The sequence below is a fragment of the Apium graveolens genome, chromosome 6, assembly GCF_009905375.1.
Source record: "Apium graveolens cultivar Ventura chromosome 6, ASM990537v1, whole genome shotgun sequence".
Lineage (NCBI taxonomy): Eukaryota > Viridiplantae > Streptophyta > Magnoliopsida > Apiales > Apiaceae > Apium > Apium graveolens.
In genome coordinates, this window is record NC_133652.1 from 3,689,675 (window position 1) to 3,715,761 (window position 26,087).

Consider the following 26,087-nt stretch of genomic DNA (forward strand, 5'->3'; position numbering starts at 1 on the left):
ATATGAGCATAATTTGATGAACCAAAGATAACATAAAGTTAACGAGAGAGGAGAAGCCCTCATTATATTTGAAAATGCTTGGTGAGCCTGGCTTTCATTGCACGAGGGACGGAAGTTTTATGCTGCATGCCCACATGGCAAGGACAAAGTAATTTCTAAATTGTAAATAAGCTTGACTTAAAAATGAGAAGAAAAACCTTGTAAATAAGCTTGGGGTACAGGGGAAGATGGCCTATGTTGAGATGCTTAGAGTTATCACTGTCATAGATGAAAAAGCCAATTTCTCCATCCTAAGAAATGAATTTTTTAAGTGCTCTGAGGAGAGGCTTTAATTTTACTCAATTGTATTTTGACATTCTAGGAGGGAGCTTTCAGCTTTGTTATCTTTGGTTCATCAAATTATGCTCATATATATTTGCTTATATGATGAGAGCTCAAGTTCTTATAGCTCTGTGCTTGAATATATATTCAGAAAATATAAGTACTTACATTTTCACATTTTACATGTGATGAGAAGTGAGTCCTGATCATCAAAATGCAAAGTGAACCTGACCAGCAGATTACGAAATAAGTTCCATTATCTTTCTGGATCCTCATCTTCAATCCACCACATTATCTATTCAAATAATGTGCTTATTTAGAGCATACACAATTATAATGTTGAGATGCAACGCAAGATGAGAGAGTACACAAATTCAATTGTTCGGGATAATAATCCCAACAAAACATGACCAATATATTTTTATAGAGATTGAGACTTTCTTTTGACTGTTTAAATGTTTTCTTACCCAAGGAATTCAACCACTCATTAGCTGAAATACCGTGGAAGTATGGAATTTAGTTTGCATCAGTAAGACGGAAATTTTATGAAATAAATTTATCTTCTTCTCTTAACGCTCTTATCGACTCTGCACCAGCAATGGATTCAGTAAGTTGGCTTGCAACTGAAGACTTTGCGGTGCCATCAATACGCTTCAACTCATTAGCTGAAGCTAAGTAGAATTTCTGCAAGTTATTACACCAATCTTGATTTCTGTTAAAAGTAAAAATATTGTTCACATTTCTTAGGAGCATAATGAAATTACCTGTAAAACTATCATAATATAACTGTGGGAAAGATGAGAAATAAGATAAACAAGAAGTTGAAATTTCAGAAACATATAAGAAATTAAAGCAGCCACAAGATTAGTGCAAAGACAGAAAGGAGAAATTCAACTACACAAGTCATCTGACTTCACAGAACTCAAGAAAATGATTGCACAAACACATTAATCATCACAGAACTCAAATATAGAAGTAACGCAGTAGCTTACATTCTTTTGCAGAAAATGGGCAGAAAGGACCAAACTTCTGTATTCTATTCTACCTGCTTTTAAAAATCGGAAATATGTATTGACAAACATTTGTAAAAAAGATTAGTAAAAGTGTTGCAAAGTACAAAATGGTAATGAAGAAGTCCAACAGCCAAGTGTAATTGCACATAATTCAGTCAAAGTATATGCTTCCAAAAAAAGTAGATTAGAAACGCCGTTTCATCCATAATTTAATGTTCCGACTTAAGGCCTGGATTTGCAGCCCTTTACCCAAAAACGCATACAAAACTCTCTACCCCTGCGCAACTATGTCTTTGAACCTTAATTGTATTTAAAGCTACCCATTTCACCCGATTCTGGTACCAGTCTCCTTCACCATCTTTCAATGGCTTCTTTCTTTTATTTGTTACCGGAAGTCTTACCTCCCCCATTAACAGACTATCCCTTCCTCAACTTTCTCTTCACTCAAATTAATCGTAAAAAATAAATAAATAAACAAGAAAGACGTAAAGAGACACAAAGTAACTCTATAGCTACACAATAACTATTAAGAAATTGAATGGAAGTACTATTAATATTTGTCCCGGAAATAAGAATTAGAATGAAACCTATTAATAAAATATCACACAATAAAAACATAAAAGAGACAAACAAGACTGTTAAATATTTAAACTTTACTCTCTAAACACTTGGCCAGTTAAGTGGAAAATAGTCTTGTACTTTTTCAGGACCTAGAAAGTTCCATGTACTGTAAAATGTAATGGAACAGAAAGCACGAGGAAGACATTCCTTGAGTATGATACTCCGCAAATTTTTTATACAGTAATAATCAGAAGTAGGCAGAATGTTTCAAATCGATAAATAAGAGTTACACTAGCCAAAAACAAGTGTAAACAAAGACAAAAGCAAATGATAGGTTCAACAACATAAGTGATAAGAGTTTCTAAATTAACTTTATAACACATAATAGCAAAGCACATAAGTTTATAGGTGCAGTAGTCTATCATTGTTGAGTAGTTGACCGATGAGCAAAAAGAACCAAACTTCAGTGCTCTCTTTTATATTTCTTTCAAAATTCCCAAATACCTTGAAATTCCATCTGCAGATTAACAAATTCATGTATCAAAAATGAGTACAAATGACACCAGATGCATAGTAGTACCACAACTGTAGAACAGCCAAGTTACCAATTTTGTTCTTTCTTGTCATTGGTGGACTTCGGCTACGCCATTTACTTTGCTCGCTTTGAATCCTTATCACCCACCTCTGCCTCTGTCGGACGTTTCTTTCCATGTTTAACCTATAATCAATAATTTGTCCTTAACTAAATAAAAAAAATTAGGGAACAATATATTATAAATTTATAAACAATAAAATGGCAATGCAGTTATAGGTACAAAATCGACCAAGTAAAAAGTGTTTAGGACTCGGCCTCAACGACCATTACGTTTATTCTTCAAACTATCTTTCTACTTTCAAAGACACCAAATTTCAATCTAAATAAACAAACGGTTTTTCTGCTGTGTGTCCATGGGCTCACACTAAGCACAAACTTCTATAAATTTAACTTGTTTTGATTGGCCAATACTTCTTAGTAATGGTGGACCCCTGCATTTACAAAAATACAACAATCAAAACATTTCAAACTTTATAAGTTTTAGTGCTTGGCATGTGCCCATGAGCAAACCATCAACAAAAACAAAGAGGACTAAGAAAAAAAGAGGGTCTTCCTGTACCAAAACAGAAGAAGTGGGAACTCCAGACATGAGCTCGCTTGTTGAAAACTTGGCCAACTGTATAGCTTGAGTTTCAGCTTCGGGGTTAAAGTCCAACTCTATGCGTTCAGCAGGGGCAACATTGGGAGGGCATTCAAGTTGTTTCTCCCCGTCTTCAGAGGAATTCTCTTTGTTGATTTTGGATTCTTCTTCCATAATGGTTTCGTCAGAGTCGGAGTAGGAGAAGTAAGACGAGTCAGTGGAGGAGTCATCGGAGAAATACACCTTCGTGGGATAAGTTTTGACTGGGAATGGCTTTGGTGTGTTGCTGTAATCAAAGGGCTGGTCAGCGGTTTCAGTCTCAATTTCAGGAAGCTTAAATTTCTCAGTTTGAATTTCTGATTCTTCTCCCGCAATAGCTTCAGACTCTGAGTCTGAAGCGTTAGAGGAGTCAGTGGAGGAGTCGTCCGTGAAATATACCTTACAGGGATATAGTTTAACCGGAAAGGGTTTTGGTGCCTTACTATAGTCAAAGGGAGATTCATCGCCAGCAGTGACGATATTTTCGGGTTTTTCTACATGGATTAAATATCAAATTGGTCACTGAAGTGAAAGTGATATATCAAAACCTTCACTGATCTTAACGGGGTATCATTTTGATCACTAAAATCATATAATTATCAAATAGATAACTCCAAAAATGTGACGAAAAAATAAATATTATCTTTTGTTAAGTTCTACACATTTTTCTTTAACGTTACTATAATCAAATGAAAAGTTATGAACTCTAATATTTTAGATAATATATCTAGATTTTAAAACTTTTATTTACTATTTATTTTTAATTAAGTAAGATAAAATAACTATAAAATTTAAAATAAATAGTAAATAATTTCTTTAAAATCTAGATATATTATCTAAAATATTAGAGTTTACAACTTTTCATTTGGTTATAACCGCGTTGAAGAAAAATGTGTAGAACATAACAGATGATAATATTTACCTTATAATCGCATTTTTAGAGTTATCTATTTGATATTTATGTGACTTTAGTGATCAAAATGATACCTCGTTAAGATTAGTGAAGGAAGTGATATATGGTTTTCACTTCAGTGACTACTTTGATATTTAACCTTTCTTTCTATAAGTCTAGGGATTTTATCTGTTTGAATTACCGGTTCTTCTTGTTCCTACACATAATTCAATTATCCATCAAAATCCGTAAACTTAATTCATAATTTAAACCGTAAATTCCGTCTAAAAAGACCATATTTGAGCTTCACCTTTGCAAAATCAGTACTAGCATGTCGCAAAAATTCAACTGTTTCCGATGAATATTTGTTGTGTTCTGACATAAACAAGTAACAAATTCGTATAAACAACAGCTAGCTTTGATCATGCATTCATAAAATACTATACAGCTACAAATCCAATACATTCATATAACTAAACACGAAATCATAACAAGAAAATAAGTTACCCATAGCCCTTTCTTTTTCTCTGCCAGCAAGGGTTTTAAGTCGAACCGAATATAATATAGAATAGTCACAAAACCCTTTTGATCCGAATTTTTTTTAACTTGGGCCTCCAAGTTCTCCTTTAAATTCGGATTCGGTTCGGGTCCGATTGATATTGAAGCGTAAATGCAAGATTTTTTAAGTTTCGATCAAGGTCCAATGGCATAGGTGTTAAAAAAGTCCAAAAAGTCCGTAACCAGAAAAATATTTATTTGAGATTATCTCATCATATGTTAAGACACGGAACATAAACTAGTTTAATAATCTATAAAATAGAAAAATTTGAATAAAAATCCAATTCGGCCCGACTCTTGGGCCTAAAAATAGGCCTTAGAGGCATGATATAGTTAAGTGGGTGAAGGACAAATTTAGCCTATTTTTACATAAAATTGACAAAAATAACCTATTTCTGAAAAGTTGGCCAACTTTAGCCGATGGGATACCCAACTGTCAGTGGAGTATACACTTTATACAAGATACCCAACTGGCAGTGGAGTATCCCATATATGAAATACCCAACTACCAGTGTAGTATCTTATACAAATTGGGATACCCAACTGACAGTGGAGTATTCAATCGGCCAAAATTGACCACTTTTTTCAGAATTGCTATTTTTGTTAATTTTTTTTCAAAAATCAGCTATTTTTGTCATTTTTTCTAGTTAAGTTGACTAATTAAGTTGTCAATAAGACTTTCAATCTTTCATTAATTTGGATCATTAACATTATCATTACCAATTTCAGTAATTTTTAAATTATTATCTCTTGTCATTATCATTACCAATTTCTCTAATTTTTTAGATTATTTTGATGGGATTATTTCCTATTACATGTTATCATAAATAAATTCATTTATTTTTTAAAATCAATTTTTTGGGTTGTTTTAACGGAATCATATGAAATTCGTATAGATATGATAATTTAATTTAAAATTTAAAATATAATTATAAAAATGTATGCAACGGGATAACTCAAAGGTTGATTAAACAAAATATGAGAGTGCACGGGTTTGATTGTTCGAGATAATGATTCCAACAAAACATGACCAATATTGTAGCAATGACTTACTATGCAGCAACTGTGGTACTCCGGTTACTCCCGTAGAACCTCGATAAATGAATATTCGACAAACAAACAATGTTGAATTCGATAAACAAATAGATTCCTAATAACAGAGACAATGTATTTTTGACGTGGAGAAATGAATTAGGTCAAGTTTAATGTTGGTTGTGGCCACCAGAATAAGACCAGTACTCCTCAACTAGCTTCCTAAACAGTGAACCCTCCTGATTCAACAGTCTATTAGGCTCATCATACTCCACCATCTCTCCTGCATTTCCAAAAAACATTATTACATGCACCATTGTTATTATTTACTTCAAAAGAATGCAAGATACTCACCATTTTTCATGGAAAGTACCATTGTGCAGTCGATCACAGTTGGTATTCTGTGAGCCACTGTTATTACGGTGCAGGTTGCGAATTCTGTTCTTACGGTTTTCTGGATTATAGTGTCTGTTGCATTGTCTATTGATGCAGTTGCTTCATCAAGAACTAATTGTTGGATATCTCAATATTGGTTCCAAACAGTAAAATGTCATCCACATATAGGCACAAAATAACACACTCATTACCTTTAACTTTAGTGTAGACACACTTATCACTTTCATTAATTTTATAACTGAAAGGCAATATAGTTTCATCAAACTTTTTATGCCAATCTCTGGGAGCTTGTTTCAAGCCATAGATGGACTTGATCAACTTACATACTTTCCTTTCATTGCCTGTTGCAACAAATCCATCAGGCTGATCCATATAAATCTCTTCTTCAAGTTCACCATGAAGAAAAGCCGTCTTTACATCCATCTGATGGATGATAAGACCATGGACTGAAGCCAATGCTATAAGCATTCGGATTGTTACCATTCTTGCAACCGGAGAGTATGTATCAAAATAATCAATTCCTTCCTTTTGCTTAAAACCCTTAGCTACCAGTCTAGCTTTGTACTTATCTATTGAGCCGTCATGGTTCAACTTCCTTTTAAAGACCCATTTGCACCCAATAGTAGAACACCCAGGAGGGAGATCAACCAACTCCCATGTTCCATTAGAAACAATAGAGTCAATTTCACTCTTGACAGCGCCCTTCCAGTGCCTTGACTCAGAAGAATCCATAGCTTGCCGGAAAGTTAAAGGTTCATCCTCGATATTGTAAGTGATGAAATCACCTCCAAAATCCTTGACTACCTTTGCACGCTTACTCCTCCTTGGTTCCTCTAATTCTTTAGGAATAGAGCTACTACTAGGTTCCGCCCCCACATTTGTCATCTTTTCCACATGATCAGGAATAGAACTTGATGTGTGAGTAGGATCTTCCTCAGAAGTCGTTTCAGGTATTCCAGTCTTCATAGGGTAGACATCCTCAAAGAATGTCGCATCTCGAAATTCAACTATCGTGTTTGCCACTATACCATCTATGTCAGATTTTAACACTAAAAATCTCATAGCTGTAGTGGTTTCAAGATAGCCCAGAAAGATACAGTCAACAGTCTTTGGACCTAGTTTCTTTCTCTTGTGTTCAGGAACAAGCACCTTAGCAAGGCACCCCCACACACGAAGATACTTAAGACTAGTCATCCTGCCTTTCCATAACTCCAAGGGTGTTTTATCCATGTGTTTCAGAGGGACTCTATTCAAAATATGGCAAGCCGTATTTAGAGCCTCTCCCCACATGTATTTAGGCAACCCAGAGTTAATAAGCATACTATTAATCATATCTTTAAATGTTCTGTTCTTTCGCTCAGCAACCCCATTAGACTCAGGTGTGTATGGTGGAGTAACTTCATGAACTATACCATTGTTTGCACAAAATTCATTAAAAGCATTACTCGTATACTCACCACCTCTATCAGATCTCAATCTTTTAAGTAGCTTACTAGTTTGTTTTTCAACTTCAGTTTTATATATAATGAATTTAGTAAGTGCTTCATCCTTATGTCTAAGTAAATAAACATAACAGTATCTACTACTATCATCTATAAAAGTAATGAAGTATCTAAACTGGTCCTTGGTCAACACACCACCAAATTCACAAATATCAGTGTGTACTAAATCTAACAAGTCTGAATCCCTAACAACGTTATGAAAAGGTTTCCTTATCTGTTTAGCAGACACACATACTTGACATTTAGAATTCTTTTCTATGGTATATTTTGGAATCAACTCTAAGTTCATCATGTTCTTAAGAGCACCAAAGTTCAAATGACCTAGTCTAGCATGCCATATATTTGAGGATTCAATACAATTAACAGTAGGAATAACATTATTATTCAAACTTCCCAAAACGGGATCCGCATTAATAACAAATAAACCATTTGACAAGTAACCCTTGCCAAAGAATGTACCAGTGTGAATAAGAACTACTTTATTACACTTGAACGAAATTTCAAAACCACTAGAAACTAAACAGCTTCCACTTATTATATTTCTACGCATGTCGGGAACATGATGCACTCTCGTCAGAGATAGAATACGTCCTGAAGGGAACTTCAGATCCACGTTTCCAACTCCATGTACTTGAGCAGCACTAGCATTCCCCATCTTCACAGTCAAGCTATGACTCTGTTGATAAGATACAAATAAACTAATATCAGCACAAATATGTACATTAGCTCCAGTATCTATCAACCATTCATTTGACAGATAGGTAGAAAATATCACAGGGTTGTAGGATACATACCGGTCAACGTTGGTTTCAGAAGCCGTAGCCTCACCAACAACCATGTTCACTACAGGCCCACTTGCGGTTCCAAGCACAACATTTGCTTGTGCTACCTCGGTTTTCTTCGATTTCTTCGTAGGGCAGTCCTTACTCCAGTGCCCAACCTGCCCACAAGACCAGCATGGTTTGTTTGCCTTGGGTTTCTTGGCCTTGTCCTTGTCACTCTTAGGTTTATTACTATTAGCTTTCTTAGCAAAAGCCTTCCTCTTTTGTCCTACAGTTGCTATGTTTACCTTCGAGGTACCGTGTTCAGTTGGCATCACATGTCCCTGTTTGGACTTGTGTTGTTCTTGCACCGAGATGTCCAGCATAAGGTTGGTCCAGGTGATCTCTCCTTTCTGTCTTTTCAGGGAGAGAGAGAACTCTTCCCAAGACTTCGGGAGCTTTTCAATCACACTCATCACCTTGAACTTCTCCGGGAGATTCATTCCAGACTCCTTCAAAGCATGCACTATCATCTCGAACTCATGCACCTGCTCAGTCATGGATTTATTGTCCACCAGCTTGAACTCGAGGAACCTTGCCACAGAATACTTTTCTAGACCTTGTGAGTCAGTATTATGTGTCTGGTCCAGCTTCTCCCATAAGAGTTTTGCAGAGTAGGCATCAGAAGAATAGACATCAAACAAAGTGTTTGTTAGTGCCGCCAGAATGGCCGCTCTAGCCACTCCATCCTTCTCAGCCCACTTCGCAAAAGCCTTAACTGTTTCAGCCTTCTCTTGATCCACTACTGGTTTCTCATATTCCACAACCGGCCACAGACCCTTTATAGTCAACCACAACTTCATCCTTTTCTGCCAGCGAGAAAAGCCAATGCCACCGTTGAATTTCTCCGGTAAACCGGTTAGTTCAACAGCTTGTGGGAAACTATAGGTGGTCCAATCAATGGCTCCAGCAGTTGCACCCGAACTGCTACCACCACCAACGATAACCTCACTTTCGTTAACCATAATGTTAAATTCTAAATAACTAATAATCTCTTCAAGAATGTTGGATATCTCACTAACAAGTATAGCAACATAGAGGCAAGTGTATAAAGAATTTAACAAGTTTAGGCCAAGACCACAGTTAACAAAACAAAACATGCAGGTAAACAAAATCAGTAACTGAAATAACGAAGAGAGAAAGTAAGATGTACCCGAAACCATAGCTTTCAACCGTGACTGAAACAAAGGTTTGCAGATACAAAATGCCAAGAAAATGATCACAGCTGAGTCACCAGGCCTTGCTCGAAGTCCTGGCTGCTCTTGAAGAGATTATTGCCCCCTACCTGCTGCGTTTGGGATGTGTGCAATATCTCCACCAGGATAAAACAGCTCGGAGTTTATGTTAACAGCAGCAACAAAACCTCCACTTCGACCAGCACCTCAGTCGCCGGAAAATATCAGCACTTCAGGACTTATGGGAGAGAAATGCAGAGAGGTTGAAGAGAAGAGATGAGAATGTAGTGTATGTTATCTCTATATTCATTCAGTTTAGCCTCTATTTATAGGAGAGGAAAAATGAAACTGTCCACACACTTAATGTCTGAATTAAACTGCTCCATTAATGAAAAAATCAAAACTGATCAGATTTTGAATTCATAAATGAAAAAATCAAAACTGAACAGCTTTTGAATTTAAATTATTTGTAACAGTTTTTTTTAAGTTCTGATTAGATTCATCAGTACTTAAGTTCTGATTCTGATATCAGAACTTGTTAAGTTCTGATTTTATTCATCAGTTCTTAAGTTCTGATTCTGATTTCAGAACTTGTTACAGATCAGATTATTTGCAGGACTTAGCCTATTTTAGTACCCAGCCCAATAATCCAATCACCGATAAATAAATTCGAATTAAATAATTCTCAAATAAATAAAATCCTCGCCCAGGTCGCCTCGCGTACGCGAGACGCCGAGACATTCGCCCAAATCGCCCTTCGACCCGACCCGGTGCGGTCCGGTGCGTGGCGGGGCGCGCGTGTGTGTGCGCGTGAAGCACACAACAACACAATGGACCATCACACACCTTAGTAGTTGTATACTACTCATGTGGGTAATACCATATAAAGCACACACCCTCCTTTATTTATTTCAATGTGGGACAAACATTCTCAAATTTTTCCAAGCTTTTCCAAGCTACTTTCAACTCTCATTTCATATGGATTTCATTAAGAAAATTCTTAAAACCATACATGAAAATTTAAGTTCAAATATCATTGAACAATTTCCAATCATTAGATTTTAGGATTAACATCAAGAACATAATTAAATTAAGCTCTAAAATCCTAATTTTCTAACACTAATATCTTCCTCCTCTTTAATAATGCCCGTCCCAAGCAAATTAACTGGCGCTGTCCCATGCTCCAGTTTGAACCGTCCTGAACAACTGCTTTTCATCTTCAAAGTTAGCTAACTTTTTATAGAGATTGAGACTTTCTTTGACTGTGCAATTGTTTGCTTACCTAAGGAGTTCAACCCTTCTTCTTTCTCTTGAACGGCCTCTCGAAGGTGACACTTCTCGAGAACCTAGAGCAAGTATATTGAAAAAAAAGATATATGATCAGGTTAGTTTCTTTAAAAGATTGGAATTTTGAAGGAGCAACTGGAGTATTATTACCTGCCAAATTTCAGTATCAGTATGCTCGAATAGAGGGTCTATGTTGTATCTTACAGAACCATTGAAAAGTGTCGGATCTTGTGGAATGATGCTAAGCTGGGATCTGAGGTCATGCAGCCCAATTTTGGAGATATCTATGTCATCTATTATAATCTTTCCAACTGTAGGTTCCACGAGGCGAAATAAGGCACTTATCAAAGTTGTCTTCCCGCTGCCAGTCCTGCCAACTATTCCAATTTTATGCCCTCCTTCGAAAATGCAACTAATTCCACGCAGAACCAGAGGACCATTTGGACGGTATTTGACCTGCTTAATTAAGAGTTTGCATTATACTGGTGCCTGCAAACACAAGTTTGTATGAAAAAAGCGAAAAAAGAGACTAACAATACCTTTAGATTGTTGATTACTATTCTCCCAGCACTTGGCCAGTTAAGCGGAGGTTGGTTTTCTTCTATTTTTTCAGGGGCTTCACTAGGAATGTGCATGCACTGTTCTAACCTCTCCACAGAAATGATGAAATTTGATAGCATGCAGTGCATATTTATAGCATATACGAGGAATTCATTCATCGAAAGGGCGTATGCTAGAGCCATCCCAACATATCCTGTCATTTGAAATTAAGTGATAAAAGCACTTAGTTCTAAAATTATACATTTCTTTTGCTGTGAAACAAGTTTAACCATAGAATCCTGCAATGAAGTTGCTCTAACATGAGAACAATATGTGCAAAAACAATTACGATAATTAACCTGATTTAGAAGCTTCAAGAGGCATCAAAGTCATGCCAAGTGCAGAGAATGAGACAATGATGGCACATAATCCTTCCAGACGTTGTATCAACCACTCATTAGCTGAAAAACTGTGGAAGTGTGGAATCGAGTTTGCATCAATAAGACGGAAATTTTCTGAAATAAATCTATCTTCTTCTTTAAACGCTCTTATGGACTCTGCACCAGCAATGGACTCAGCCAGTTGGCTTGCTACTGAAGACTTTGTGGTGCCATCAATACGCATCAACTCATTGGCTGAAGCTATGTAGAATTTCTGCAAGTTAAGTTACACGAATCTTGATTTCTGTTAAAAATAAAATGATTCACATTTCTTAGCAGCATTGTGAAATTACCTGTAAAACTATGGTAATATAAACTGTGGGAATGATGAGAAACAAGATAGGCCAGGTGAGTACAGCCAATATTGCAAAGCTAAGACAGGTGTTCATTGTTGATCCAAGTGAGGTTGCCAATTTCATTGCCAACTCAAGGTCTACGATACTCAGATCAGAAGATAACTATTGAAAGTATTGGATGCGTAAGTCATATGAAGACCTTATTAGCATTGACTGAAATGTAAATTTGGCTAATTTAGAGATCCTTACCCGGCTCAGTATCCTTCCAACAGGTGTCGAGTCAAAGTAGGACATAGGAGCTCGGAAGATTGACACTATTGCCCTGTAAAAAATAGATTTTGATGCCTTAGTACCTAATACAACCACTACATAAGATCTAATGAGTAGGCACACTGACATTGCACACCCAATCCCAGTGTATATCACGTTTAGTATGAGGATGCTTATTGCGGGATTTTGAAGTTCAGCAGCCAACCAAACACCTTGAGCTAATTGCCCAACTATGAATAACATATGGATTATAAGTGATAATGAAAGGTATAAGAATCCTCGGTTTTGTATTAGATATTGTATGTAAGGTTTTAGACCACTGTCTCCAGTCTCTTTGTGCTCTTTCTCCATCAACTGGTCTGATGGCCCGTTCTTAAACTCTTCTTCTACATCAATTTCTTGTATCTCTTGGTTGGAAATTGCAGGTCTTTGTGGATAGCTATAACTTCGTCTCTCCGGATTGGTAGCATCACTTTTTACAATCAGAAGATTCTGAAAATCTGGACTATGGACCAACAACTGCTGGTAAGTATCAGCTTGTAGGATCTTTCCATCAGACATTAGCTGTCAAAAGAGTAGTTGCTTCTTATTATCTGAGTATGTATCAGTGATGAATGTATTTGATGAATGAAATACATTAACATCTTATTCTTCTATACTGCAACAAGGGTAAAATTATCTCGGGTAATGAGTAAAACTACAAACCAGAACAATATCGAATACAGGAAGGAAGTCAACTTGATGGGTTACGAGCAAAACTGTTTTTTCTGATAAAGCTCCCATGACATACTCCTGCACATGTCACATAAATCCAGTAAACTGTTTTTGAAACAACATACTTAAATGTTTTCGAAGCAAGAGCTGAAATAGTTTAAAACTGAGATCACATTAAATAAACTGGTTGCAGTATGTGCATCTACAGCGCTGAATGGATCATCAAGAAGGTATATATCTGCATCTTGATATAGTGCACGGGCAAGTTGAACCCGCTGCTTCTGCCCACCGCTGAGGTTAACACCTCTTTCTCCTATTACTGTGCGATCACCATGTGGAAGAATTTTCAGGTCTTGTACAAGTGAACATCTTTTCAGTACTTCTTGGTACTTCTCTTGATCCATTAATGATCCGAAGAGTATATTTTCTTGTAGTGTTCCTGTTTGTATCCATGCCGTCTGAGAAACATAAGCTACTTTTCCATACACCTGGACCTGGACAATTTAGAAGTAGAGATTTAAATTAAACTGGTGAGAGATGATATTTATTGAAATTTGGAGCAAGTGAATACACTACAAAGCTTCCTGTTTAGTCAATTCCGCGGGAACTCTTATAGAAGGAAAAGAAATCATTTGAGACTCACCGTGCCCTTGGTACTTGGAACTTCTCCGAGAATTGCAGCTAAAAGGGTTGATTTACCTGAGCCAACTTCTCCACAAATTGCAACCTTCTTGCCAGGTTTTATATTCAAATCTATTTTGTCCAAAGTTACCTTTAAAGAATTGACATCCCATGAAAAACTTGCTTCGTTGATTAGTATACATTGCTCAAATTCCTTGCAATTACCTTCTGCACTTCTTTTTTGCAATTCAGGTTCCTCGAGAAACTTCAGAATACGAGTCAATGCAACCTTTGCCTCAATAAAACTTCCAGCAACATCAGGTAAAAGCCTAAGATGCTCCTGGACAATACGAATTGTTGCAAGAAATGTAAACACACTGCTAGTATCTAGAGGGATTCTCATCAGATAGCATGCCCAAAAAGTAACTACTGTTATTACGATAGGGTATGACCAAAAGAGAGCTAGATAATAGCCTCTTTGTGTCAGAATTGCGGATAACCACCTTGCTTCTTCTTTCCTCAATCCTTCTACAACATTTCTAAAGTGTGTCTCCCAACCATACAACTTCAGTACTTTCATGTTTGTCACTGCCTCTGTAATGGCCTTGAGCCTTATGTCTTGTGCCACCATGAGTTTTGTTAGGTACCTGTGCTGCAATTTGGCCATTGGAGAATTTCCAACTACTAACAATATCATTGCTAGTAGAGATGCAACCGCCGCTTTGCCTACACAATAGTAAATGACAAGAAGCGCGAGGCATAATTGAAGACATGTTGCCCATATCCGATGAAAAAAATATGGAAATTCACCAATTCTATAAGCATCTACTATGACATAATTCAGTATCTGGCCTGGAGAATGAAATGCTTTAGCAGCATTTGATAGTCTAAGTTGCTTCTGGTAAATTGCTGCAGAGAGCATAGATCTTACTTGGACTCCAATTAGTCTTGTTTGGAAGTTCCATTGTCTTTCTGACAGGGATTCCAAACATTTGACCAAAAATAAGCCTGCAGAAAGTGCATATCCCTCGTATTTGAATGCTTCCTTACCTTGAGCAACCCGTATGAAAGCTTTAAGCAGCATTGGGCCAGTAGCAAGTGCAAGTACCTTGATCAATGCAAAAAGACCCGACAGTAAGATAGCTTTACGCTGCCAGATAAATATAGTTGACAGAACTGGAGGAGATCCAGAAGTTCCTTTTTTCGTCTGTGCCGTCAGCTGCCCCATAAACATGGAGTAACATGTATCTGCACGATCTGCATGTTGTAATTTCGGGAGATCACTGTCCTCAAGAACTTTCAGTTTACCCTTCTTCAGTAGTGGGTTCAGCCACCAAAAGGACATTCTACTCAGAATTCCGGCATTACTGAAAGGAGTAACTTCCTCATCCTCGTCGATTTTACTGCCATCTCCAGCCTCTTCACCTTGCAAAGGTGTATAGAGGGTGGCTTCTTTGATGCTTCTTTCCATTCTGCATATTTAAGTTCCATTATGTTAGAATATAAGATCCTGAAAAAGACCATTTTTCATTCTCTAACACCCACCCCCAACATTTCTCACAGGGACACGAAAGATAAATTTATGTCCCAAAAGATGGGCGCCCGTGATCCACTCTTCGACCCATAAATGGACTCTCGAGTGAGGGGGAATGTTAGAATATAAGATCCTGGAAAGGGCTATTCTCTAACACCTTAAGATTTTAGATGAGCGGGTTACTCAACCCATTAAAGCACGTAACAAAAATGGAATTGCTCTCGGTAAAGTTAAATAATATGTCAAGATCGCTTTTCAAAAGAATTTTTTATGGTGAGCACGGTTGGATAGCTAGCTCAAAAGGTTAAGAGTTTATTTTCTATCGTCCCAGTTCCTGGGTTCGATCCTCGCTCATCCCGAGAATTCACAAATCTAAGGCCATGAGTCATATTTGTTAAGAAAAATATTTGCACTGCAGCTACTGAAGAGCTGCTAAACAAAAATCTTTAGATCTTTGAAATGTCGAAAATCAAGGAAATTATCCAACAAAAGCAAACTGATCATACTCATGCTTTTACAAGCGAGTAAATTTCAACTTACAGAGCAAACTTGCCTTCTTTCCTTAACAAATTTGATGAATCTGACTCCTGATTCCTTCCTGTTCTTTGTCTTCCCTCTTATGTATGTCTTCTGTATCAATGGCTCTCTCTCTCACCTTGGGGAATAAATCCCTGAACTCATGTAACTATGTCCTAACTAACCTCCATATTAGTACTCTCAAGATGCTTCTTCTTTTTATATCCCTTTAACCTTTAATATGTCCCTTAAAAAAGAAGGGTGTACAACGCAATTGTGTGTCAGTTAACCTTTATCTAATATATTATTCGAGGAGTGCGTCGGATTTATATTTCAAGAGTTTAAATTTAAGGATTTTTTTCACGAAAAAGGGAAAAATTCTTCCCCATAAAATATTTATAGAAAGTTAAAAAAAAATCTTAGAATTGGACCCTTGAAATAATGATCTAAGGTTAAGCAGTGCATTAGATATGGTTTCGATAACACACAATTGTTAGATATTAGCATCCTAAAAAGAAACTCAACTATTACTAAAAATATTAATAAAAGAATAACAAATTATACTATATAAAATAAAGATATCTAAAATATTTGCTCTTAGTAATATTAGCATTAAAAATGACAATTTTATTATTTAAAACTAATTTAATATCTAACAAATTTTGACATCACTATAATAATTATGATATTACCAGAATGGTAGTAGTGTTCACAATTATCATAATTTATAAAAGTTATACTAACCTAAGGCATTACATTCTCCTCCCCTTAAACAATTTTGTCTTCGAAATTGAAAAGAAGTTGCGGATATTTCTTCTTGATTTCACTTTCAACTTCCCATGTAACTTTCCAATCGATCTATTCTTCCGCACAACTTTTAAACATGGAATAGTTCTATTTCGAAGAGTGAAAAACTTCTTTTCCGGTACTTTAATTGAAATTTCATGATATGTTAAATCTTCGTGGATGTTATTATTTCATGATATGTTAAATCTTCGTGGATGTTATTCTGAACTCTCATGTCAGGAGGAGTGTCAACTCATAAGTCACCTTTTCTAACTTCCTTAATATTTAAAATGAATCGAAGGTGTGTTTGGTATTGTTGTTCCTGACAGCAACAACAGCTTTTCACTGAAAAACAGTTAAAAAATTATTTGGTAAAATTCAAAAGCTGCTTTTTGGAAAAGTGATTTTGGCTTAAAAGCTGCTGTTAGAGAAAGTAAGTCTTCCATGCTTTTAGAAAAAACTGTTTTTCAGCTTTTACGGGAAGCAGATATAATTTCACCATCAAACCTTACCCAAAGCATTATTATTTTTAATTTTTTGCATCAAAACATATACATATCAAAAAATTACCAAACAGTCATCTGATTTTTCCAACAACACTTTTTTTAACAGCACATCAATTTTTAACAGCAATTCCAAAGAGAGCCTAAGTATCTACGGTTTAGTTTATCTTTTTTCCCAAAGCGATGCAATCCTTTCCATGTAGAAGGGATCTTGAGAAACACATGATCACAAGGTGCATAACTTATGTGCCCGTTTGGGAAATCTTAAAATAAGTAACTTATGACTTAAAATGATTAAGTGCGAAATAAGTGATAAGTTGATAAATACTTATAAGTTCTATAAGTGTTTGGATAAATTTAGTTATAAGTCAGAATTTTTTTTACTTAAATGAATTAAAACAAATAATTATTAAATATAATTATCTTAGTTCATGAATCTTAAATTAGAAAATATTTAAAAATTTATATTTTAAAATCAAAACTTTAGAAAAAAGTGAAAAAATGAAAATAAGTTGGAAAAAAGTACGTCACTGCCAACTTTCAACTTATCAGCTTATAAGTTGTAAATTCAGCTTATAAGTTGGGTCGACAAACACTCGTCGATAAGCTGTTAAGGGCTTATAAGCCATAAGTGGCTTATAAGTAGCGTGCCAAACAGGCCCTATATCTTTTCTCTTTTTGTCAGCGTAGTGCTTTTGTCGACCTTAAGCTGTTTTCAATCTTTTTCTTCTTATGATTTGAATAGAGTCTACTGTCTTTTGCACCAATTCAGGTCCTAATAGTTTTCTTTCACCTACCTCGTTCCAGCACGATGGTGGGCGACATTTTCTCCCGTATAAGGTCTCGTACGGTTGCATTCCTATACTAGAATGGTAGTTGTTGTTATACGCGAATTCCACCAGCGATAAATACTCAACCCAATTTTCTACATTAAAATACATAAACTTTGTGCTTTTTCTTTATTTAAAATTTTGAAAATATATGAACGAATTTTCTACCATATGCTCATGAGCACACAAACGCGGAAATTTTTATAATTTTAAGTCAATTTATTGGTTTCTTTTCTTTAATAGTGGTGGACATCTGCATGCACAAAGAATAGACCAATCAAAATGGCCAAAATTTATAAATTTTGGCGCTTATTGTGTACTCATGTGCCCATGATAAAAAAATCGATATATGAAAGTGTACCCGAAAATTTAAAAATATAAAATTGTATTCACAAAATATAGATCGTATTCCCGGAATTTGATTTCCGGACCCGTCCCTGCTACATAGTATTATTAATTATTTATAAAGAAGTATATATGTTCCGATAGTTTCAAGATATCGGGACGAGCGAGAATCAAAATGACAATTAAAATAGACTATCTGATGTTGAAATTTCTTGCTAAAATTATTAGCATTATAATCTACAAGATCATTTTCTTGTTATTTTTGACCAAATCTACAAGATCGATTTAAATAACAAAAAAAACCATTAAAAAACAATTTCCGTTCGATTCTGTATCATTTTTCTTCCAGGGCCAGTCTGTGTACAATCAGTTCTCTCCTCCAAGAAATTTTGAAAGCAAAATATTCAACGTTAATCACGAAATTAATCATAGTAGGTAGATTAAGTAGTGCTTTTGGTTAGTGGTCGTTTTCATTATTTCATATTTGATATTTGGGGTGTAAAGAGTAATGATAGAGGTATCAAATTGAAAATCAAAATTTATTCTCGTGTATAACTTGGCGTTTATGGCGTAACAATTTGATATTTTTGATTGGTTAAATTTTATGTCAATTCATAATGATTAGACCTGACAATTCGTTCGTGTCGTGTACCTTTTCGTGTCGTGTACTCAAAGGCCAAACACAAAACTGTTGAGTAACTAGCTCATCTAAAACCTTAAGGTGTTAGAGGAAGGCCACAATAGGATCATATATTTAACACTCCCCTCACTCGAAAGCCCATTTATGGGTCGAAGAGTGGAACACTGGCGCCCATCTTTGGGGCATTAATTGCCTTTAGTGTCCACAATAAATTATGAGAATATTGGGGAAACCTTAAGGTGTTAGAGGAAGGCCACAATAGAATCATATATTTAACACTCCCCCTCACTCGAAAGCCCATTTATGGGTCGAAGAGTGGAACACCGGCGTCCATCTTTGGGGCATTATTTGCCTTTAGTGTCCACATTATATTTAAATTGATCTTTGTTCTCTTAATAAAAACCGACCCATTTAGGATTCGTGTAATTTCTGTTATTTAGAAAGGCTTCTAAGCAGCCAATGCCCAATGTGATCCTTTAGCTGAACAAGATTATGTTGTATGGTTTAATGTTGGTTATGGCCACCAGAATAAGACCAGTATTCCTCAACTAGCTTCCTGAACATTGAGCCCTCCTGGTTCAACAGTTTATTAGGCTCATCATACTCCACCATCTCTCCTGCATTTCCGAAAAAAATCACATCATATACTGATATTTTGCTGCAAAAGTTTAAGGATTAGTTTTAGATATATCTACTTAAGAAGAATGTATGATACTTGCCATTCTTCATCGAAAGCACCATGGTGCAGTCGATCACAGTTGGTATTCTGTGAGCCACTGTTATTACGGTGCAGGTTGCGAATTCTGTTCTTATGGTTCTCTGGATTATAGTATCTGTTGCATTGTCTATTGATGCAGTGGCTTCATCAAGAACTAATATCTTCCGTCTCTTTAATAATGCGCGTCCCAGGCAAAATAACTGGCGTTGTCCCATGCTCCAATTCGAACCATCTTGAGCAACTGCACAAGAAAAATAAAACACAGCAACATGTATTCAGATATGCATATTGTACTTATAGTTGTTTGTAAAGGTGGAGACTCTAGGATTCGTTGATAGCTTAGTGGCAAAGGCTCGTATGCCCCATTCCACGACAAAGCCTTAGTTCAAATCGCCATTTGTCTTTTCCATGTACTTAAAAGTTACATACTGGAAAAAATGTAACATAATCAAGAAATAGGTTACTAAGACTTTTTAACTGTACAGATGCTTTCTTACCCAACGAGTCCAACCCTTCTTCTTTTTCTTGAACAGCGTCGCGAAGGTGACATTTCTCAAGAACCTTCAAGTCACATGGTTGATGGTTAGACACTTAGACCAACTGGTATCAGTTTGTAGAGCATGTAATAAGTAATTTGGGAACAAGGTTTTAAGAGATCACAGCTATTTTTTTGGACATTTTGAATCTTTAAAATAGTTACTGGAGAAAACAGTACCTCCCAAATTTCGATATCTGTATGCTCTGATAAGGGGTCTATGTTATATCTCACAGAACCACTGAAAAGTGTGGGATCTTGTGGAATGATGCCAAGCTTTGATCTGAGGTCATGAAGCCCAATTGTGGAGATATCTATGTCATCTATTATAATCTTTCCTTCTGTAGGTTCTACGAGGCGAAACAATGCACTTATCAAAGTTGTTTTCCCACTACCAGTCCTTCCAACTATTCCAATACTATGCCCTCCTTTGAAAATGCAACTAATTCCACGCAGAACTAGAGGGGCATTTCGCTGGTATTTGACCTGCTTGATCAAGACTTTTCATTGTAAGTAGAGTGTTTTAACATATGATTTTATGATAAAGTAAAGAGACGAAGAAGACCTTTAGATTGCTGATCTCTACTCTCCCAACACTTGGCCAGTTAGGTGGAGGTTGGTTTTTATCGATCTTTTCAGGGGCTTCGCTATGAATGTGCATGTACTGTTCTAGTCTCTCCACAGAAATGATGGAATTTGATAACATGCTTTGCATCTGTACAGAATATACGAGGAACACATTCAAGGAAAGGGCATATGATAGAGCCATTCCAACATATCCTGCCATCAGAACATAGGTAACTTAATCACTTTGTTCCGAAAATAATTTACATTGATAAGACATTTTCAAGCTTACAGATAAGTATCATCATTACGATACTACTCTACTAATCATTCATCAGTCTTGAGCATATATATAAAAGGAGAGTTCCCTGGTCTATGCAAACTCCCAATTGGAAATCTTTCTTTGGAACAAGTTAACATCGATTTTGCAATGCAGTTGTGCTGTTGCAGTAACATGAGAAAAATGTATGCAAGATCAATTATGATTACAAACCTGATTTAGAAGCTTCTAGAGGCATCAGAGTCATGCCAAGTGCTGAGAATGAGACAATAACTGCGCATAATACTTCCAGACGTTGTATCAACCACTCGTTAGCTGAGAAACTGTGGAAATATGGAGTTGAGTTTGCATCAATAAGATAAAAGTTTTCTGAATTGAATCGATCTTCTTCTTCAAATGCTCTGATAGTCACTGCACCAGCAATGGACTCAGCAAGTTGGCTTGCAACTGAAGACTTTGTTGTGCCATCAATACGCATCAACTCATTAGCAGAAGCCAGGTAGAATTTCTGTTTGTTCAGAAAATTAACCTTGATTACATGTAAATGTCTAAAAACACCGAGGAAGGGATAGTCACATTTCTTAGCAGAACTATGAAATTACCTGTAAAACTTTGGTAATATAAATTGCGGGAATGATGAGAAATATGATAGGCCAGGTAAGGACAGACAGTATTCCAAAGCTGAGATACGTGTTCATTGTTGTTCCAAGCGCCATAGTAAATTTCATTGCCAATTCAAGGTCTACGACACTGAGATCAGAAGACGCCTATTGAAGCAATGGATGAGTAAGTCCTAAACATAATTATCATGACTCAAGACATAAAATTTTCATTCTAATATGAATTTTTTTAAGGATCCTTACCCGGCTTAATATCCTTCCAACAGGTGTCGAGTCAAAGAAGGCCATAGGGGCTCGAAAAATGGAGAATATCACCTTCGAGAAAATAGTTTTTGATGCCTTAGTACCTAATACAACTACTGCATAAGACCTAAAGAGTAATCCCAGTGACATAACACACCCAATACCGGTGTATATAGAGTTCAGTAAAAAGGTACTTATATCGGGATTCTGTAGTTCAGCAGCCAACCAAACACCTTGCAGTAATTGACCAAGTATGAATACCATATGGAACACAACCGATACTGATAGGTACAAGAATCCCTGGTTTTGCTTCAAGTATTGAATGTATGGTTTTAGACCAGTGTCTCCAGTCTCTTTTTGTTCTTTTTCTATCAATTGGTCTCCCGAACCTTCTATAAACTCATCTTCAACATCGACATTTTGTATCTCTTGGTTGGAAGTTTTAGGTCTTTCTTGAGAACCATAAGTAGTTTGCTTCACTAAATTGGTAGCATCACTGTGTGCAATGAGAAGATTTTGGAAGTCGAGACTATGGGCTAGTAACTGATGGTAAGTATCAGCTTGAAGAATTTTTCCCTCAGACATTAGCTGCCAAAATCATGTTGCTTCAGTAACTACACCTCAATGTAAATAGAAAGATTCTCAGGTTGTTACTTAAACTACTAACCAGAACAATGTCGAATACAGGAAGGAAGTCAACTTGATGGGTCACCAGCAAAACTGTTTTCTCTGATAATGCTCCCATGACATACTCCTGCAAAAATCATATATCCTGTAAACAACGAAAAGTGTTCGTGAAAAAAGATAAGGAAATAATTTAGAACTGTGATCACATTAAACAAGCTGGTTGCAGTATGAGCATCAACTGCGCTGAATGGATCATCAAGAAGGTATATATCTGCATCTTGATATAGTGCACGGGCAAGCTGAACCCGCTGCTTCTGCCCACCACTGAGATTAACACCCCTTTCTCCTATAACTGTGCAATCACCAGATGGAAGAATTTCAAGGTCCTGTACTAGTGAACATCTTTTTAGTACTTCCTGGTACTTCCCTTGATCCATTGATGACCCGAAGAGTATATTCTCTTGTATAGTGCCTGTTTGTATCCATGCTGTCTGAGCAACATAAGCTACCTTTCCATTGACCTGGACCTGCATTTGACAAGGATTATGTTTACTTATACTTGGAATAACTAAATATACTTTAGACTTGTGGAAAAAAAAATTGAGACTCACCGTGCCTCTAATTTCTGGAACTTCTCCGAGAATTGCTGCTAAGACTGTTGATTTACCTGAGCCAACTTCTCCACATATCGCTACCTTTTCACCAGGTCTTATATCCATATCTATATTTTCCAAAGTGGCATTTGAAGAATTGATATCCCAGGAAAAACTTGCTCCTCTAATTACAATAGAGTGCTCAATATACTTGCAGTGACTTTCTGCACTTCTTTTTTGCAATTCAGGTTCCTCCAGAAACTTCACAATACGAGCTAAAGAAACCTTTGCTTCAATGAAAATTCCAGCAACATCAGGTAAAAGCTTAATAGGCTCTTGAACGATACGGACTGCTGCAAGAAATGTGAATACAGTGCTATAATCTAGAGGAATATTCATAAAATAGCATGCCCAGAAAGTAACTATTGTTATTACGATTGTGGATGACCAAAAGAGAGCTAAATAATAGCCTCTTTGAGACAGGACCGCGGATATCCACCTTGCTTCTTCTTTCCTCAATCCTTCTATAACAGTCCTAAAGTGTGTCTCCCACGCATACAACTTCAGTATTTTCATGCTTGTCACTGCCTCCGTAATAGCCCTGAGCCTTCTGTCTCGTGTTATCATGAGTTCTGTCAAATACTTGTGCTGCAGCTTGGCCAATGGAGAATTTCCTATCACTATTAAAATCACTGCAAATAGAGCTGCAAGCATTGCTTTGCCTACAGAATAGTAAATGATGAGAAGGGCAAGACATAATTGAAGACTTGTTGCCCACATCTGATGAAAATAGTATGGAAATTCGCCAATTCTATAGGCATCTACAATGACATAATTTATTATCTGGCCTGGAGAATGAAATGCTTTAGCAGCATTTGAGAGTCTAAGTTGCTTCTGGTAAATAGCAGCAGATAACGTAGATCTCACTTGAAGTCCAATTAATCTAGTTCGGAAGTTCCATTGTCTCTCTGATAGTGATTCTATACATTTGGCCAAAAATATGCCTGCAGCCAGTGCATATCCCTCGTACTTAAATGCTTCTTTGCCTTGAGCAACCTGAATGAAAGCTTTGAGTAGAAGGGGGCCTGCAGCAAGTGCAAGTACCTTGGTCAATGCAAAAAGACCCGACAGTAAGATAGCTTTACGCTGCCAGATAAATATACTTGACAAAACTGGAGGAGATCCAGAAGTTCCGTTTTGTGTCTGTGTTGTCAGATGCTCCATAAACAAGGAGTAACAGGTCTCTACACGATCCGTGTACTGTAATTTTGGAAGATCTCTGTCCTCAATAACTTTTACTTTTCCCTTCTTCAGGATTGGGTTTAACCACCAAAAGGACATTCTGCTCAAAATTCCTGCACAACTGAAAGGAGTAACATCTTCATCCTCGCTGATTCTACTTCCAGCATTAACCGCTTCACCTTGCAAAGGTGCATACAGGGTTGTGGCCTTGTTGATGACTGTTTCAGGTTGTGCATGTTTAAGTGCTTCCAAAACACATAACAAAAATAAAACTGCTCCAGGTAAAGTTAATACATCAAGAACGCTTTTCAAAGATGCTTCGTTGTAAGCAATGACTTCCCAACCAGATGAAATGCTGATGAATGCAGCATAGAGTACAAAGAGAGCTGATAAAAGCTTCAATGCAATAGCAGGTGGATACTGTCGCTTTCTGAAACTAAAAGTACCAGGAATCAACATTGTGAAACCTTGGAAAAACACAACTAGCCACTGATGTAGAGGTAAGAGAGCGTTTTCTGAACTGATTTTTTGTGCAATGATTGCAATTCCTAGACCAGTATAAATCAAGCCAATGCCACAGTTCAAAACGGATGACCATATCGACAGTGGCACGTAGCCTTGTCGTGATTGAGAAACTACAACATTACTCCAGGACGATTTATGCAGGATGATGGAGACATAACTTATCAAAAAAAGTATATCGAAAGAAATGACAATAAGGTGACTAGCACATGAATTTGGACTAAAGATGGTTAAAAAACCAGAGTTGCATTTTCCAACTTCATATGCACAAATTGAACTCCCACATAAACTTGTCCATAGATCTTCATTCATACTGATTTCTTCTTTCCAATTAACTTCACTGTCGATGAATCGCCAATAAACTGCATACACACAAGCCTGAGGCAGTAACTTAATCATAAGCAAAATCACAGCTACTTCAGGCATCAACTTTGTAGAGAATGCAAAACAATTAGCAGTATTCTTCCTAAAAAAATGAGTGGACAAACTTGACTAACTTTTTCTTTCAGAGATTTTGAAACTATGAGAACATGTCTATTTTTTTGAAAAGCTTTGAAGAACTTGGAAAAGCAATCTAACAAGAGTGTGAAAGGTATACAAACGATGAAAATCTATTATTACTACTATTCTATATAAAAAGTACTAGCTAATAATCCGTGCAACGTACAGGTTTCTGATAATCAATAAGGAATCGAACTCTAATCTCTTCGCTTAACAATGAGACCAAACCAGATTAGGACGAATGACAAATTTAGCCTATTTTTACATAAAATTAACAAAAATGGTCAATTTCTAAAAAGTTGACCGACTTTAGCTGATGGGATACCCAACCGTCAGTGCAGTATCTCATATATGAAATACCCAACTACCAGTGGAGTATCTTATACAAATTGGGATACCCAACTGATAGTGGAGTATTCAATCGGCTAAAATTGGCCGTTTTTTTCAGAATGACTATTTTGTTTAAATTTTTTAAAAAATTGATTATTTTTGTCATTTTTTCACCAGATTACCTCCCTAAGCAGAAGCAGTCCAAACAGATCATGCATACAAAAACACACTTACACAGTGTGTTTGTGTGTGTGTGTGATGTTCATACAATCATTTGATTTAAGAACATAAAAACACACCTGCTAAATAAACTCTGAAGCAAATGTTCAGCTACAAGGAGAAGGAAGATTCTTGAGAGTCAAATATTATGATCCAGCAGCAGGAGCATCTGTTATAAAATTTGCAGCATTGCAAAGAAATATTTAATTTAAGCTGATATAGAAAATTTAAGGAAATGTTGAAGTTGATCTTTAATAAAGCTATCTAACATTATCACTTCAGTAGA

General features: G+C 36.4%; 2 protein-coding genes across 9 annotated transcripts; both read right to left on the reverse strand.

The window, feature by feature from the left end:
• Positions 1-399: 399 nt before the first annotated feature.
• LOC141664408 (ABC transporter C family member 10-like) lies at positions 400-15,893 on the reverse strand. Of its 8 annotated transcripts, none has more exons than XR_012552015.1 (12): positions 15,728-15,892; positions 13,676-15,125; positions 13,206-13,526; positions 13,024-13,110; positions 12,298-12,882; positions 12,046-12,210; positions 11,672-11,966; positions 3,050-3,603; positions 2,501-2,613; positions 1,314-2,412; positions 789-1,005; positions 406-616 (listed from the first exon to the last, which is right to left on the reverse strand). XR_012552015.1 is itself a non-coding variant. In XM_074470350.1 (11 exons), the coding sequence occupies exons 2-11, from the start codon at positions 15,122-15,124 to the stop codon at positions 10,591-10,593; spliced, it is 3,588 nt and encodes a 1,195-aa protein (XP_074326451.1). In that variant the 5' UTR covers position 15,125; positions 15,741-15,883; the 3' UTR covers positions 10,443-10,590. The 8 variants fall into 8 exon arrangements, 3 of the variants coding, with proteins under 3 accessions (XP_074326452.1, XP_074326451.1, XP_074326450.1); XR_012552014.1 differs by having other exon boundaries at positions 789-1,033; XR_012552013.1 differs by having other exon boundaries at positions 405-616; positions 789-2,412.
• A 2,926-nt stretch (positions 15,894-18,819) lies between these two features.
• On the reverse strand, positions 18,820-25,370 carry LOC141663676 (ABC transporter C family member 10-like). The gene is made up of 11 exons (XM_074469467.1): positions 23,006-25,370; positions 22,601-22,921; positions 22,435-22,521; positions 21,768-22,355; positions 21,507-21,671; positions 21,118-21,412; positions 20,626-20,840; positions 20,241-20,546; positions 20,023-20,086; positions 19,527-19,766; positions 18,820-19,424 (listed from the first exon to the last, which is right to left on the reverse strand). The coding sequence occupies exons 1-11, from the start codon at positions 25,175-25,177 to the stop codon at positions 19,312-19,314; spliced, it is 4,566 nt and encodes a 1,521-aa protein (XP_074325568.1). The 5' UTR covers positions 25,178-25,370; the 3' UTR covers positions 18,820-19,311.
• Between the last annotated feature and the right edge of the window lie 717 nt (positions 25,371-26,087).